The sequence below is a fragment of the Hypanus sabinus genome, chromosome 7 (genome assembly GCF_030144855.1).
Source record: "Hypanus sabinus isolate sHypSab1 chromosome 7, sHypSab1.hap1, whole genome shotgun sequence".
In the NCBI taxonomy this organism is placed as follows: domain Eukaryota; kingdom Metazoa; phylum Chordata; class Chondrichthyes; order Myliobatiformes; family Dasyatidae; genus Hypanus; species Hypanus sabinus.
The window spans coordinates 126449154-126466029 of NC_082712.1; the positions used below are offsets into that span (position 1 = coordinate 126449154).

At 40.0% G+C, this 16876-nt stretch overlaps 1 protein-coding gene across 1 annotated transcript in view; it reads right to left on the reverse strand.

Annotated features, from left to right (window-relative positions):
- Positions 1-3369: 3369 nt before the first annotated feature.
- Positions 3370-16876, reverse strand: part of LOC132397542 (kielin/chordin-like protein) — a gene marked incomplete at its 5' end in the record, with an annotated part of 349645 nt that continues 336138 nt past the window's right edge. Inside the window, 4 exons of the mRNA XM_059976368.1 lie at positions 3370-3978; positions 8687-8812; positions 9688-9868; positions 13861-14026. Coding sequence (XP_059832351.1) covers positions 3881-3978; positions 8687-8812; positions 9688-9868; positions 13861-14026 — 571 coding nt within the window. The remainder of the gene's footprint in view (positions 3979-8686; positions 8813-9687; positions 9869-13860; positions 14027-16876) is intronic.

Sequence of the window (16876 nt, forward strand, 5' to 3'; positions counted from 1 at the left end):
CATTTGTAGTACATTTACATTTATTTCAAGTAGAATTACAGGTACAGAAGTAAAGTCAGTAGCTTTTAAACTTATTTGTGGTATGTAAATATCATGGTTAAGCCAGCAGTTGATTAGTTACATCTCACCGAAGGCGGCATTGTGCCTTCTTCTTATATCATGTGAGTCCAGTGCCATAATTACACTACTATAAAAAGAGTTCCAAAGCTTTAACCTAACAAAGTGATGATTGCATCCAAAGTCAGGTCAGTGTTGAACTGGTTTTGACGTTCACTGAGATCTCAACCTCAGTTTCAAAGTAATCACTGCATTGAATGTCATTGAATTTTTAAATCTTCAAATACACTTAAACTTTTTTTAAAGATATGAATGTCAAGAAGTTTTTAAGAGCGTATTTTGCAATTAAAAACTTAAACTCTCTCTCTCATTCTTTAAAATCGATTAAAACATTTAAATAACTTAATTAACTCAAGTAGAAAGCTGAACTTACCAGTTCCTTCCCATTCATTTTAATGGGAAGACTAGACTATGTTTGACCTAGAAGACAAAAAAGACTGCAGATGCTGGAAGAACTCAGTAGGTCAAGCAGCACCTCTGAAATAACAGGCAAGTGGACACTTCAGGTCAAGACCCAGTTTCAGAACTGAAAAGGAAATTGGAAAAATTGCCGGGATATAGCAGTATGGGGGGTGGGTCAGAAACAGGTGCTGATAGGCAGCCTAATGGAGAGGGGATGATGGGCAGTTAAAACCAGGTGTTGGATTAGAGTATAAAATTGTTATTTTTCTCATAGTTTAATTTTTCTTATGCTTGCTTATATTTTTTCTATAATCACCTATATCTGTATTTTTCTGGACGCCTTTTAGTTTTTCTGTAGCATGTGTCATGCTACTTGAATCTTTCTATTTTATAGGTTAACTAGAAACAGTTAGTTTATAAGCAACACACACAAAATGCTAGTGGAACACAACAGACCAGGCAGCATCTATAGGAAGAAGTACAGTCAACATTTCGGGACGAGACCCTTCGTCAGGACTAACTGAAAGAAAAGACAGTAAAAGGTTTGAAAGTAGGAGGGAGAGGGGGAAATCCGAAATGATAGGAGAAGACAGGAGGAGGAGGGATGAAGCTAAGAGCTGGAAAGGTGATGGACAAAAGGGATACAGAGCTGGAGAAGTGAAAGGATCATGGGACGGAAAGCCTAGGGAGGGGAAAGGGGGAGGGGAGCACCAGAAGGAGATGGAGAACAGGCAAAGAGTGATGGGCAGAGAGAGAGAGACAGAGAGAGAGAGAGAGAAAAGAGGGGCAGAATAAATAAATAAGGGATGGGGTAAGAAGGGGAAAAGGAGCATTAACCCAAGTTAGAGAAGTTAGTTTTTAGTTGGTTCTTGTATAAAACAACCACAACTTTATTCTCTCTCTTCTTTCCTTTGTTCATTATTTGTTCTTGTAACACTCAAAAAAAGTTTTATGCCTCATTCTTGACCTCTTAGCCTCTGTTTCACAAAATCCAACACAGATGAAAGGGTGGAATGGGAGAGGTGAACAAAAAGGGAGGAAAAGTAAAAGGGCATTGAGAGTGAGTTCATACAGTTTGGCTGAAAATTACCAAAAGAACACACACGATGTTGTTTCTCTGGTTTGTGTTTGAACTCTCTATAGCAATGAAGACAGCCAAAGGAAGTGTGGAAGTAGGAAGGAGAGTTAACCTGAGCCTGGGTTAGATATAGCACATAAGAGCAATGAGGAGCCCACAAGTGTAGAGATCCAAGATCATCGTTTTCCAAGTCAAAAATTGGGTCACAGTCAATGCTTGTGCTTGTCTAGCTCTGTGCTCACCTGCAGATGGATCCATGTAGAAGTTCATGTATCCTGGGCCAACATTCTGCTGAGCAGAACCCAACACAATCGCTGAGGGTGCATTTTGCAGCAGTTCTGAATAGACCTCGGCAGAAGATTCATCTCTACGTCTCTACAATTTAAACACTTGTGGCTAGAATGCAAGGAAGCATCTCACAGGGCTCCACTATGATCGTTGCAGCTATTTATTCTTCTTCCTTGCAGACTAATATTTATTAAAGGCAGCACAGCAGGAAGAGGTATACACAACTGTGTGTCAGCATTGCACATCTCTTCAAAAGCCAATTCTGACAATAAAAGTAAAGAACATCCACTGACTCCCCTTTGTCTATCTTGCCTGCCATTTCCTCCAATAGATATGTCAGGCAAGATTTCCCCTTAAGGAAACCATGCTAAATTCAGCCTATTTTATCATGTGCCCCACTCTTAATAAAGGACTCCAGCATCTTCCCAACCATGAAAGTGAAGCTATCTGGCCTATAAGTTCCAGTGTTTTGCCTTCCTCCCTTCTCAAGAATGGAGTGACATTAGCAATTTTTCAGTCATCCAGAACCATACAGAATCTAGTGATTTGCAAAGGATCACTACCAATACTTCCAACTATCTCTTCATAAGAACACAAGAAATAGGAGCAGGAGTAGGCCATCTGGCCGGTCAAACCTGCTCCACCATTCAATAAGATCATGACTGATCTGGCCATCACCTACTAGCATTTTCTCCATAACCCTCAATTCTCCACAGCTTCCTCTTCTAGTGACTATACTCACTTCTGTCCCCAACACAGGCTAACTTCTGGCACAGTGAAGACTAACGCAAAATACTTCCAGTTCATTTGCCATTTCTTTGTCCTTCATTACTACCTCTCCAGTGGCATTTTCCTGTTGTCTGATACCCAATATTTGAAAAAAATCTTTTGTTATCCTCTTATATTACTGTCTTGCTTGCCTTCACATTTCATCTTTTCTCTCTCTATTGCTTTTTTAGTTGCCTTCTGTTGGTTTTTGAAAACTTCCCAATCCTTCAGCTTGTCACTAATTTTTGCATAATCTGTTTTGCTATTTTGCTGCCTTTGACATCTTTCGTCAGCCACAGTTCCCTCATCCTCCCTTTAGAAAACTACTTCAAGATAAATCTGTCCTGCGGCTTCCAAATTGTTTCTAGAATCTCCAGCCTTTGCTGTGCTGCCACAATTCCTTCCAATCACTCCATATAAACCTGATTACTACAGCACGCAACTTAAATGAACCTGACCAGTCTGGCATGGATTGTATCTACATACCATCACCTTAGCACAGTGATTTCCTTAAGTCATTAAGAAAATGGGAGTGTGCCAGTTGATCTGCAGAATATCTCGCAAAGGAGAAAACATTGAAATTGCATGGCTAATCTTGTATTATAAAATCTTTTAGAGAGACACTTCCACTTGGAAAAGAAAAGTCCATTGAGAATAATGAAAAAATATATTTTTAACAAAACATATACAATGGTGCTACACCAACTGAGCAGAGGAATTTTTAAAGTACAAAAAAGACAATAACAGATATCAAAGGGTTATGAAATTCTTATTAATAACAGTACATTATCATTCAAATCTCTCATTTCATGTAAAAACAATACTAATTCAAATATTACATTCCACAAAAATACAAAGATAATAATACAATACTGTACAAAGTAGTTTTTGATTCTAATGAGGTAATAATATGGGAGCTGTACCATCTTAATAAATAAAATATTGTTCAATAATCTATTGATCAGTAGTTCACAGATTTGGTATTTGACATAAAATACTTCAAAATATCACAGGCCTTAAAGCTGCCACTCAGACTCCAGTGTATGCCGTCCAGTCTCAGACCAGTTGTGGAGTTCAAATCTATTCAGTGAGGGCTCATGACACCTCCCATCATGAAGGTCAGGATCAGAATCAGGTTTAATATCACCAGCATATGTTGTGAAATTTGTTGTCATGCAGACTTTGTAGTAAATGTAGATGTGGTTCTTTAAACACACCACCCTGTTGTCAGAAATCTGGATAGGAGGATGTCTCATTCTGGCTGTTCAGTGACTCTGTTGGACACATTGAAGGAGGCAAACAACTTGATTGATGCATGAAGAAACCTGAAAACAGCAGGAAATTAAAAAGCAACACGAGTGAATCTGCAGATGCTGGAAAAAAATAAAAACACAAAATGGTGGCAGAACTCAGCAGGCCAGACAGCATCTGTGGGAGGAGGTAGTGACGATCTCCTCCCGTAGATGCCGTCTGGCCTACTGAGATCTGCCAGCATTTTGTGTTTTTAGGAAATTAAAAAGCATTTGAAAGATTCAGTGTCTGACTAATATACTAATGATACAAACTCAAAACTTTTACATTGACTGTTAAATAAGGATAAAAAAACAAAATTTGCATTTAATTCACTTATCAAATTAAGTAGTCTTTTTATATCGCCTACAGCTCACAATATTTTTGCCAATTAAAATATTACGTTAATATTTTAGAAAGCAAGCAAACTTCAACCTAATTTGACATGTTGTGGTGAACTACATATACCTGTCTGGACACGCCCCCCCCCCTGCTGACTGCTCCTGTGGCTCCTCCCACTGACAGTGGCTCCTCCCACAGACCCCGGTATAAAGGTGACTGAGGCCTGAGACCTGCCCTCAGTCTCCAGGATGTAGTATGGTGGTCAATTGCTGCTTGTTCTTTCTTCCAGTCAATAAAAGCCTATATCTCGCCTCACGTCTCAGAGAGTTATTGATGGTGCATCACATGTCCTGTTCAAAACATTTTGTAACTTCTGCCTCAAACAATCAAAATGATCATCCAGCTTTGATCTTCACAAAAAAAAAGTATTGGAACTAACCATACGGAAAGAGATTCTCATTTCCTGACCTAACAATTTAATTTGTGTAAAAGTAATACTTTAAAAACAATATTGATAGACTTTGGGGGAAAAAAATCTCAACATTTGATTGAGTCTGTAAGAACTTAAAGTCATGAAATCAGAAACTTTGAAGATCAGTTTCCCAAGTTGCCTGATTTTAGCTAGAGCACCTGCAGGGACAAGTAGAATACTTTAAGCAGCAATTTCATGTCCATCTATCCCTCTAGAAAAGCATGTCCATTATGGTATTGATTGAGGACTGGACCCTATGCAACTTTGAATGCCTTTATTAAATCTCTCCTCAAAGGAAAATAATCTGTTTTTCTACATGTAGTTGAAGACCCCTGTCCCTAGTTTTGTTTTCATTTTCATTCTATCCCTTATATCTTTTCCAAGAATATGACAACTTTCCTAACCTGGGGTACTCAAAACTGTAACCAATATTCCAGCTGACAATTGACCAGTGACATAATACTTGGTATAACCTCCAGTTTTGTACTCAATGACAATTTATAAACCTGAAGACCATATACATTTCTCTTTCTACACAATTTTGAGAAGAAAAACAGAAGCAATGATCCAGTAGCAAGCTGGATATCCTGGGGATAGTTATAACAATACAACTTCATTATCAGGCCTGAAGTAGAAAAGGGTATCAAAACAAGGAAGGATCAATAGGGAGAAGTGTCCATTAAGAACAGATTTTACTTCCGCAGGGTAAGAATGTCACAGGACGGGATAAATATTTATTTTGAAAACATTGGAGAGTACCAAACAGTTTAGGGAAAATAACTTATCAGTTCAACGTAAGAAATCGAATTTGGCCCCATGGGACAACAATAATGAGTAGATTCATGCATTAAGCTAGATAACTGTTTACATGCTGGGATACTTCCATTTAAAATGTAAAATAATTACTGAAAAATTGGACGAATCAATTGAAGTTTTGCAAATCTCTCTAGATTTACACATGGCCATCAAAGTGTTCCCTTTGGAGGCTTGTTACAAAATTTACTATGTGGTATTTAAGGTGCAGCAGTGGGAATAGGAAGGTGATAATGGGACAGGAGGTAAAAGTAGTTTTCAGATTTATTTTATGAATAGACACTACTTGGTAAAGCTTAACAGTCTGTCCCAGTGATCCCCTGATTTGATATTGAAATGGGAAATCCAAATTTTAGGAGCTGTAAACCAAGCCATCTGACCTGTCCTAATGCATTTCTAACATTTGAATATTTAGACTTCAGTACAGTTCCTGGAAACTTTAATAAATGGCAAAGTATTCAACGGCTGCCAACTTCATGTAATATCAGGAGCTACATCCCAATCACAAGTAAAATATTAGAGATCTTACAGGGGTGAAACTTATAAACTAGATTCCTTTAATGTTCAAATAAAAAAGGCAACAGCTTCACTGTTACTTTTAGTGAATAATTTTAGAGAGAGAAAGAGACTGTAAAACCCTCAGCAACAATGCCCATGAAATAACAAGCAAAAGCTTTACCACAGATAATTCACTGCCAGTATTCTCCAAATCCCACAACTGCCGTGGAGGAGATGGATGGAATCTAACTAAGTAGAGAACTTTTCCAGAAGAGAAGCTCAAATATTTTCAATAAAATACAGACATGACTAAGGAGCTTTGAAAAAAATAGCTTATTAGCAATTATATGTTATTTTTTATTACCCCCTGTTGCCCTACAGCAATAAAATAACCAAGAAAAAGTTGGTGCTCCTTATCTTTGGCATAGAAATCCAAAAAAAATCCAACAAATTTTCCACTGAATTGCAGAAGACTTTTCCAAGTTTACTTGAAAGAAAACACATTCTCAGGAGCTGCAATTACATTTCTACAAATCTAGTTAACAATCTCATCTCAGTGTGCCCCCTCTCCCTGCTCCTCTAGCCATTAGTTTCAGCTGCCCTGCATCATATTCCATACATTTTCGCCCACAGTGAAAGGCAGGTTGTGCTTCACGAACCTGATTTAATTAATGAAGATAGAGGTGCAGGTGTGGTAAATACGGACTTGAGTAAGGCGCTCAACAAGGTCCCCCATGGTAGGCTCATTCACAGTCAGTAGCCATGGGGCCCAAGGAATCTTGACAGCATAGATTCAGAATTAGTTTGCCCACAGAAGGCAGAATTGGTACTAGATGGAGTGCATTCTACCCAGAGATCGGTGACCAGTGGTGTTCTGCAAGGATCTGTTCTAGGACCCCTGCTCTTTGTGATTTTTATAAATATCTTGGACAAGGAAATGGAAGTGTGGGTTAGTAAACTTGCAGATGGCATAAAGGTTGGGGGTATTGTGGACAACGTAAAAGGCTGTAGTGGTTACAATGGGACATTGATAGAAAGCGGAGCTGGGCTGAGAGGTGTCAGATGGAATTCAATTCAGAAAAGTATGAAGTGATACTCTTTGGAAGGTTAAACAAAGGCAGAGTACAGGGTAAATGGCAGGTTTGTTTTTTGCAGAGTGAAAGAACAGAGGTACCTTGCATTCCACATCTGTAGAACTCTCAAAGTTGCTGCACAAGTCAATAGGCAGCAAATGGTGCATCGGCCTTCAGATAGTTGGGGGATTGAGTTCCAGAGCTGCAAGGTAACTTTACAACTCTATAAAACTCTGGTTAGGCCGCATTTGGAGTATCGTGTTCAGTTCTGGTTCCTTCATTACAGGTAGGTTGTGGAAGCTTTAGAAAGGGTACAAAGATTTACCAGGATGCTGCCTGAATTAGAGAGCATGCCTTATGAAGAAAGGCTGAGCGAGCCAGGGATTTTCTCTTAGGAATAAAGGACGATGAGAGGTGGCTTGATAGAGGTGTACAAGATCATGACGCATAAATAGAGTTGGTCAGATAACATATTTTTCCTAGAGCAGCAATGGCTAATAGAGAGGACATAATTTTAAGTTAATTGGATGAAAGTATTAGGGGGATGTCAAAAGTAGATTCGTTTTAAAAAACAAGGAAAGTGGTGAGCATGTGGATAGCACTGCCAGGGGTGGTGGTAGAGGCAGATACAATAAGGAAGTTTAAGAAACTCGTAGATAGGCACATGGGTGAAAGAAAAATGGAGGACTACGTGGGAGGTAAGTGTTAAATTGATCTTGGAATAGGTTAAGAGGTCAGCACAACATCATGGCCCGAAGTTCTATATTCTTATTCTATATTAAATTGAAGATTATCCTTAAAATGTGCCTCTTTAACCAAGCTGTTAATTAGTCCAACTAATACCTCTTTTATACTAGGGTCCCTTTTTAAGTAAATATTTGCATATTACACCATAATAATGAATGTAAGCAGGTGTTAACAGAGATCTAAGCCAATTTTGAAGAAAGTCGGCTATCAACATTCTAATAAAGGGCAGAGTGGCTTTAAGTAATCTAGCTTCCTTTTGTATGGACACAATCATAGTTGTGTAGTAAGAAATCCAAAAATAAAAGCAGGTTTAGGCCTGTTCAATTTGAAAGCACATTGGGAATGTTCCATACATCATCTTGAAGACAATTTTTCCTTAACCACTTTGTTGTTCTCAAAACTGTTGATGATGAATTGAGATTTCTGTTGACATTGGAACTAAAGCCAATTGCATATATCTAGGACAATGCATTAACGTTGGTTATCCTTGTGACTTCTATTTGAACCGTTGATTCGATGACCAAGGGCACTGTCTTTGAAAAGCAATGCTTGAGAGTGTTGCCATTCATTTCTTGAACTTGAGCGAAAAGATCTAGAACCTCAATTTAGTTTGAACAGAGGTAGGAATAATTAGTAGGGTCTGGATTAGATGGTCTGAGTAGGTGCCAACAGAACAAGAATGATATTAACATTCAAGCACTGTGTAGATCCCTGCTCCTTCAATCAGTCTGATTTTGGGGAGATTCAGTGACAGGCCATCTGGACAAAGGGGTTGATCATTTACACTTCCTTTGTTACCTGCAGGGCACTGGCACCCCGGTAGACAGGAGCTGGTGGAACATTGAATGTCTGACTGCTGGTAGGTGGCACAGGTCTGCAGGCAACTGCATTCACTGTAACTTGAACCATCAGGGCAAGTCACACCTGAGAAAGACAACACAGAATCAAGAGCATTTTATTAAAGAACAGCAAGCACTTTCACCAGGAGTTCATGATGTAATATTTCACTGAAGTAAGGAGATTTCATACAAAACAATTTTATTAGTATCACACAATTGCAGAATTCCTCAGGTGCAGTAGGTGTATCCATCTGCTTGTTGCTCTGAGCAAACCAACTCAAAAGGTCCCAGCAGAGTTAATCGACTCAAGTCAGTTGATGTTACAATCTTTGCTCAGATGACCAGATAAAAACAACAAACAAGGATCCTGCTCTCAAACTTCGTTGCCATGGTGCCATCTATTTGCTAGGGCATTACTTTATGGATGACGCCATGGCAACGAAGTGCACATTCACTCTTTAAAAGGGTCATTTGGTAATTGGATCATTAAATATTTTGCAAACTTCAGTAACTTCAAGGCTAAAGTTACAATTATGCTCTTCAGGCTGAATTTGATACTCAGTTCCCTCACGGCTGGCATGACCCTACTTACCTAGTTGGCTTGGGGGAGAAAAGGAGAGGGACAAAGTGGGTAGGAATAATTGGCAACTGCCTTCAGCAACCTAGGCCTCAAGGTCGAGAATTATCTCCTTGAACATCCCTTTCTTTCTATACTCCTTTAGTTGCATCTTAAAAACACTCTTCGACAAAGTAATGGGTTACTTGTCCTAATATCTCCTTGCATAGCTTGACCAAATTTTGTCTTAGATTTTAGGTGAAGCATCTCAGATATTTTACTGCGCAAAAGGTGCTAAGTTAAATTCAGAATGTGTAACTTTCTACCGGATGCATTGTCCCACAACATCAACTGCAGACAATCCCTCTCAGGCTGGCTCACCACAAAGCCCGGTAGACACTTACCACAGAGCATTTTGCTTCTCCAGGTTAAGATGATTCCGAGCCTCAGGGCACGGAACGAATAGGCTGACAGAATGCTGCACAGGCACCCTGTCCGATCCATGCAGGTGCACAAGTCATGCCGACAAGCCCTGTAATAAGGCTGTGGGTTAATGTGGTCATGTGCTGGCCGAAATAAGGGACCCTGAAAAGAGTAGAGGGCACAGGTGAAGTTGCTCAGACAACTGGCACAAGCAGCATCACAGGAGAGGTGTTAGATCATTTTCTGTAATTTTTTTTTAAATGGGAGGCAAATTTTGTGAACCACAGGTAGTTCACAGTTGGGCAGAAAATGAAGAATGGTGAAGGTGTAAAGAAAAAGGTAAAAAAAGGGCCTAGTGCTTTTTTAGAAGGTAATTCAAACAGTGAAAAAGAATGATCTAGAAAGCTAATGGGAAACACAGGAAGACACAAGATTATCTTACATAAGCACCTTGCTCAGATGATTAATTGGAGATGTATTCAGTCTGATATTGATGGAACCAAAGAGCGATGGGTTTGGAATATGAAACTGGTATTAAGTGAAAGATGGATGAGTGACGGACATCTGCATTCCAGGCCTCTGCTCTGCACTCAAAGGCCAGCAACCATGAGGCATAAGAAACCACGAAGGCATACCCAGAGTTAGAGCTTGAGTTTGGGGTCCTGTCATTGGCTGGTCCAGGGTCAAAACCAAAGATAGAAGCCCGGAGGATGATTAGTAGTCCTGAAGTCGAAGCCCAGATGGCCGATGGCTGCAGACAGGAGGCTGGAGGCCTGTCCTGGAATTGGAGGACTGTCCGTCTGTGTAAGTGGGTGGGAGGGAGAGACTAAAGGAGCTTGTTTGGCAATTGTTGTTTTGTTGTTTGTTGTGTTCTGTGTTGTTCTACTGAGTATTGTGGGCATGCTACATTCACACCATAATGTGTTAGACACTTGTGGGCTGCCCCAGCACATACTAGGGTGTACTGGTTGTTAACTCAAATTATGCATTTCACTGTATGTTTCGATGTACCTGTACATGTAATAAATAAATCTGAATGTGAAGCTGGATGGCCTATTCCTGCTTCTGTTCCTTATGTTCTTACATTTGTACAGATGCTGTCTGTGTGCGTTCTGTACATATTCCCTGTGGCAGTGAGTGTCCCCAGTGCCCCAGCTTCCCCTCAATTCTCAGATTTTTGCCAATGTTAATTGGTTACTTTCCTCCAGTGCAGGCAGGTGGCAGAAGAATCCTCGGAAAGCTGTAAATATGTGAGAGAGAACAGGTTACAAGGAAATTAACCAGGGAATAGGATTGATAGGAATGTTTGAGAGCTGACAGATATTCAGTTGGCTTAACGGCCTTCTTCACTGTCATGAGAAATAGCTTATGATTTCATTAAATGTAATCAGTCTGTGATTGCCCAATTAAACAGTGTCTTACACAATAAGGAGCAGAAAAGTCATTTTTAAAGAGGAGAGTTTGGTTAAATACATACAGTGAGTTTTTTATCTGAAGTAGAAAACAAAATGTGATAAAATACAAGCAAAGTAATCATACCTAGGTGTTTAAAAAATCCATGCCTAGACTGAAAGAAATACTGAGAAGAGATGAAGGACCAATTAGAAAGTATGGAAAGTAAGGATTAGAGCATTTCAGATTTGCTATGTGTTGTTTTCCTTCCATCCCCTTTGAAAATTTTCGCACATGAGGACTTAAAATAGATAGTAAAAAGTTACTGAAAGGAAGGTCTCAGGTTGCAGAAATCTGTGTTCTTGGTAGGACTGCCAACTTTGGTTGGCCAGTATTCTCAGAATCTCAGATGTGGTTAGTTACTCAAAGACAGCTCTAATAAACACAATTCCCTTTGCTCCATTGATTGGTTTCACTTGGGTTGACAAATCAGAATACTGATGCAGGTAATTTCAAAGTTTTCAGATTTACATATACTTTGATTCCCTACCTCAATCATTCATCATCTGACACGTCCACTACTATGATGCAATATCTGCTTGCATAGAAAGCTGTTGGATTTCAATCTCAATTAAAAAGTTGTTCAAATGGCCAACCTGCCATTTTTATTTTAAAATGGCATAATGTTTCTACAGGGCAGTGCTCAGGACAGTAATTGTGAAGTCCAAAAGGCTGACACATTCTGGAAGCATTGCAATCTTGGGAATACAAGAACTCAAGGAACATGGAGGAGGAAGTCATTGAACTCTTCGTGTCATTGCTTAAGATCTTAATTTTCACTTCCCTCTCAATATTATTATCCAAACTATCCCATAATTGCTCAATTTCCCAAAATATCTGTATTTTGAATTAACATGACTGAACCTCCACAATCCACCAGAGTAGAGAATTATCTTCATCTCAATACTAAGCAGCTTACTCTTATCTTCTGATGGTCCAGCCCTGATCCTGAACTCTTCTGTCATGAGAAACATCCTCTCTGCATCTAGTACATCAAGCCCTTTGAGAATTCCACGTTTCAATCTGTCTGCTCAATCTCTTCCTATTGAGCAAACCTGCCATCTCTGGAACCAGTGCACTGAATATTTTTTGCAATCCCTCCATGACAAGTACATATTTAAAGGCAATAAGATGAAAATTGCACACAATACAGCACATGCTGTTTCACCAAAGCCCTATGCAATTGTAATAATACTTCTTACTGCTGTGTTTAAAACCCAACCTAATACAGACCAATATACAATTTTCCCTTTCCAATGTATACGGCACCTGCAAATTCTCTTAGCATAGTTCCTTTGAACAGCAGTACAGTATGTCTCAATCTTTCACCATTTATCAAATACAAGTCACCACCTTCCTGGTATGTGCAACAAAGTGGACAACCTTGCATTTCCCACAATATATTTCATCTGCTGTGTTCCCACTTACTGAACTGGCTTGTCCATATCTCCTTGAAGCTTCATTACATTTTCCTCCTTACTAGCAATCTCACCCACCTCTGTTGACTATGCCAAGTTGAAATGATGCCATTTGGTTCACTCTGCTAAACCATTGACATAGATTATTACAAACCAGGATCCAAGCATCAATCACTACAGTGTCTCACTTTTCAAATTTAAAATAAAATGTTAATTACCAATCTTTGCTTTGTATCCAATTAAATAGCATATTCACATCTGTAATCCACAGAAGCATTTGAGAAAAGGAAATTGGGCTAAGGTTTCTTATCCCTATGGGCCCAGAAACTCCACTGGTAAGGTTACCAAGTGGTGTGTCATGTCCAGCAAAATCAGGTAATGTTTGTTTACCATATTCCCCATTCACCTGCTGCATGACTCTCCATCACCAGTTCCCTGCTTACCATCTTTGGTACTTAGACTACCCTCTCCGCTCCTGCTGCCTTCAATCAACCAAGGGAGTGAAGGCACAGTCTTCTAAGTTACTGATTCTCAGCCCCTACAGATAATATCACTCACTTACATCATATGTTGCCTTGCAAACTACTGAGTAACAGAACATTTCCTTGTTAGAGAGAATGAATAGTTTCCTTGTACTGCTGATAAGCTAAAGAGAGTCCCTGTGCTTTTGCCACCTCCTGCCCTTTGGCGGGTTTATGTCCTCTGGCAGGTTGGGAATAGATACTACTGGGAAATGTTATGTACTGGGCTGTGGGGAAACTATCAACACGAGGATCCTGTTGTCAAGTCAATCCAAATGTGACACCGTCAGTGGTAGCATTCTCACTGTTGAGTCAGAAAGGGTTCTGATCCCATTCCAGAGAATTCAGAACAAACAATAGGTTGAGAGGGCAGTACAGTACCAAGTCAGTCCTGTATTTTCAAAGGTACCATTTTAAACTAATGCTCTCTCTCTTTTCTCACGTGGATATCAAATATTCCAAAAAGAATAGCCAGAAGTTCTTTCTGGGGCTAATATTTATATATTAACCATCATTAAGCAAATCATTTGGTCATCATCTTATTGTTATGTGAACTCTTGCTCTGCACCAGTCATTACATAACTTGACAGTGATTTGGTTTTGGTAGGTTCTCAAGGCTGTCTGAAATTTCAATTAATGCAATATTGAAAAGCTGGAAGTCTGTTCCAAAGCAAACCATGTGGCATTAAATCACAGAATGTAATGAATTAGCAGCATTTACTAGGATAATGAATTACCATGATAATGAATTAGCAGTGTTTACCATGATAATGCTGCATGTGTCATTTGCCAAATGGTGGTCATGAAGTCTCGTCCCATTACACAGATCTTCAGTATTGTTGGCAGTGCACAAACTGCCATTCTTCTGCTCGATTACCCACCCATTTCCAAACTCAGTCGGCGACAAAGTCTCTTCTCCATCTGGCAACCTATCGCAGTGAAGCAATCCACTGTTAGTGACTCTTACAGCATGACGTTGTGAAAATTCAACTAATAATGCCAACGCTGACCTTACATAATGAACATAGAATGTGTTGGAAAACCTGAACAGATCCAGCTGTACCTACAGAGAGAGAAACTAATTAAGAGCTGACCGATAACATTGCCCATTTCTCTTTCCTCAGATGCTGCCACGTCTGTCAGTTTTTCCTGCATTTTATTCCAGATTTAAAGCATCTGCTGTGTTTTTTTTAAAATGGATTTTCAATGCTGGCATTGTTTCAGTCCTGAGGGGAATTTAAATGGTTAGCATCCGAGAATTCCAGATCGTCATGCCAGAGGAACACAAATGCTCAGTCACGTGCTCTCACCAATGTAGAGAAGGACACATCAAGAGCACCAAATGCAATAGGCAAGGTTAGAGGTGAAACTCTGCCTCACCTGGAAGAGCTGCTTGGACACCTGAATGATAGTGAGGGAGATACAGGAACAGGTACTATACCCCTCTGGTTTCAGGAAAGACTGCCTAAAGAGGGGCAGGGATGGGTGGAGAGGGATGTGAACCAGGGAGTCACGGGGATAATGTTCCATACAGTGAACAGAAAGGGGTGGGGAAGGGAAAATGTACCTAGTTGTAGGGTGATGTTGTAGTTAGCAGAAATATTGAGGAACGACCTGCTGATTGTGTATGCTGGTGCGATGAAAGATCAGGACCTGAGGGAACGCCATCTCATTTCTGTCTTGGGGAAGGTAGGGTGAAAGCAAAATGTCCTGGAAGGAAATATTCATCGCTACCATGGAGAAACTGAAAGAAAGGAATGGAGAAATTTGCATTTATTCTCCCAAGCTGTAAATGTTTAACTAAATATAAATTAAGTATTAACCTTACTCAAGCTCACCATGAAAAATGTGGTCCATACAAAACAGAGCTCTAACTCATTAGCTGGTTTCATAAAAGAAGTAATCAACAATTCAATATTATCAAATGTTAGTCATACAATGATACATGAATTAGTCAGGCTAAGTGAACAGTGCCCAAACAGTGATAGGTAACTGCAAAAAAACTGCACTGAAAATATAATCTATATTATAATCTAATCCTGGGTTACAAATGCCAGTTTTGTGGACATCCTTGCATACAAATGAACTCCCATAATACTATTACATTCAAAAGTTTAGCACATGTTTGAGCCAACAAATGGTAGCACGAATTGCCTCATTCTCTTCACTTCAGTAATTGCTCTTTCTTATCTGCCTTATTTGTTTTTCACGCCAGTCATTACAATACAGTGGGGTGTGGTTACATAGCAAATGATTTTATGATTTTTCTGACCTACTGTATATACATATTTGACTTCAAGTCAAGTCACTTTCTATTGTCATTTTGACCTTAACTGCAGGCACAGTACACAGTAAAAATAAGATGTTTTTCAGGACCAGGGTGCTACGTGAAACAGTACAAAAACTACACTACGTAAAAACAACACAGAAAAAAACTACTGTACACTAGACTACAGAAATATCCAGGACTACCCAATACATTCCAAGATGGCGGCCCGACACAGCTTGCAGCGGCCACTCCGGAGCTGATTATCTGTTATTTGTGAAGTGGGGAGCTGTGCTCAATCATAATCGATTGAAAATGGACATGGGAGTACAGAGGAACATCAGGAACATCTCCAGGAAGACCCCTTTCACTGCTGCTGCTGCTGTGAGGTCCGGGACTCTGCTGGGAAGAACAGGCCCCCAGTCCTCGGGGTCGCATTGGCGGGGCCGTCTTAATACGCTTGGCAGAGGATGGTGCTCGGAGAAGCTGTGCCGGAGGGGATGGTCGTTGGCTCGGAGGTTCAACGGACTCGGAGTCCGCTGTGGTCAGGTCACTTTCAGTGCGTGCTGTGTCTGCAAGGCTGAGTTGGGCGGCGCCGTGGAAGTCAATAGTGGGGGCATTCCCTTCTGCCGCCGGCTTGGGATGGTAAGTCTGTTGGGACTCTGGGGACTTGTGAAAACTGTGGTGATCTCTTTTGAACTTATAGTCCTCTAACATCTTTGGACTATTTTTAGTGTGCCCATAGTCTGTTTTTTTTTTATCAATTATGCTATTGTTTGCACTGTTGTAACTATATGTTGTTACTATGTGGTTTTGTGCAGGTCTTGTAGCTTTAGTTTTTGGTCTTGTTTTGTCTGGTGGATTTGGAGCTCCTTTCCCAGGAACGCGCTAAGATGGTAGCGCAATATTAATATGCAGCAGCCTCTCCGGACTCTGGATTGGGGATTGCCAAACGTTACATGGATTTTCTGGTGTAGTCTGTTTTGTCATATGCTTTTGTGATATCATTCTGGAAGAACTTTGTCTCATTTTTTAACTGCATTGCATTTGTGGTTTCTAAATGACAATAAACTGAATCTGAATAAAGTGCACAAACAGTGCAGGTATTACAATAAATAATAAACAAGACAATAGTCACAGTGAAGGTCAGTAAGTTGGTGTCAGTTCAGACTCTGGATACTGAGAATTCTGATGGCTTGGGGAGGAAACTGTTACATAGTCTGGTCATGACAGCACAAATGCTTCGGTGCCTTTTTTCAGATGGCAGGAGGGAGAAGAGTTTGTATGAGGGGTGCGTGGGGTCCTTCATAATGCTGTTTGCTTTGCGGATGCAGCATGTAGTGTAAATGTCTTGTGGATATCTGCAAAAATGGAAGCCAGCCTGCAGTCAGCTGATGATGTGACTGACTCAATTTATTCAGAAGTTCAAGGTCTATTTCTTCTGCCAGTTAAGATACAGGATTAGGAAGTGTAGAGCAAACTTCATTCAAGAGTATAAAACCAGCATTCCATT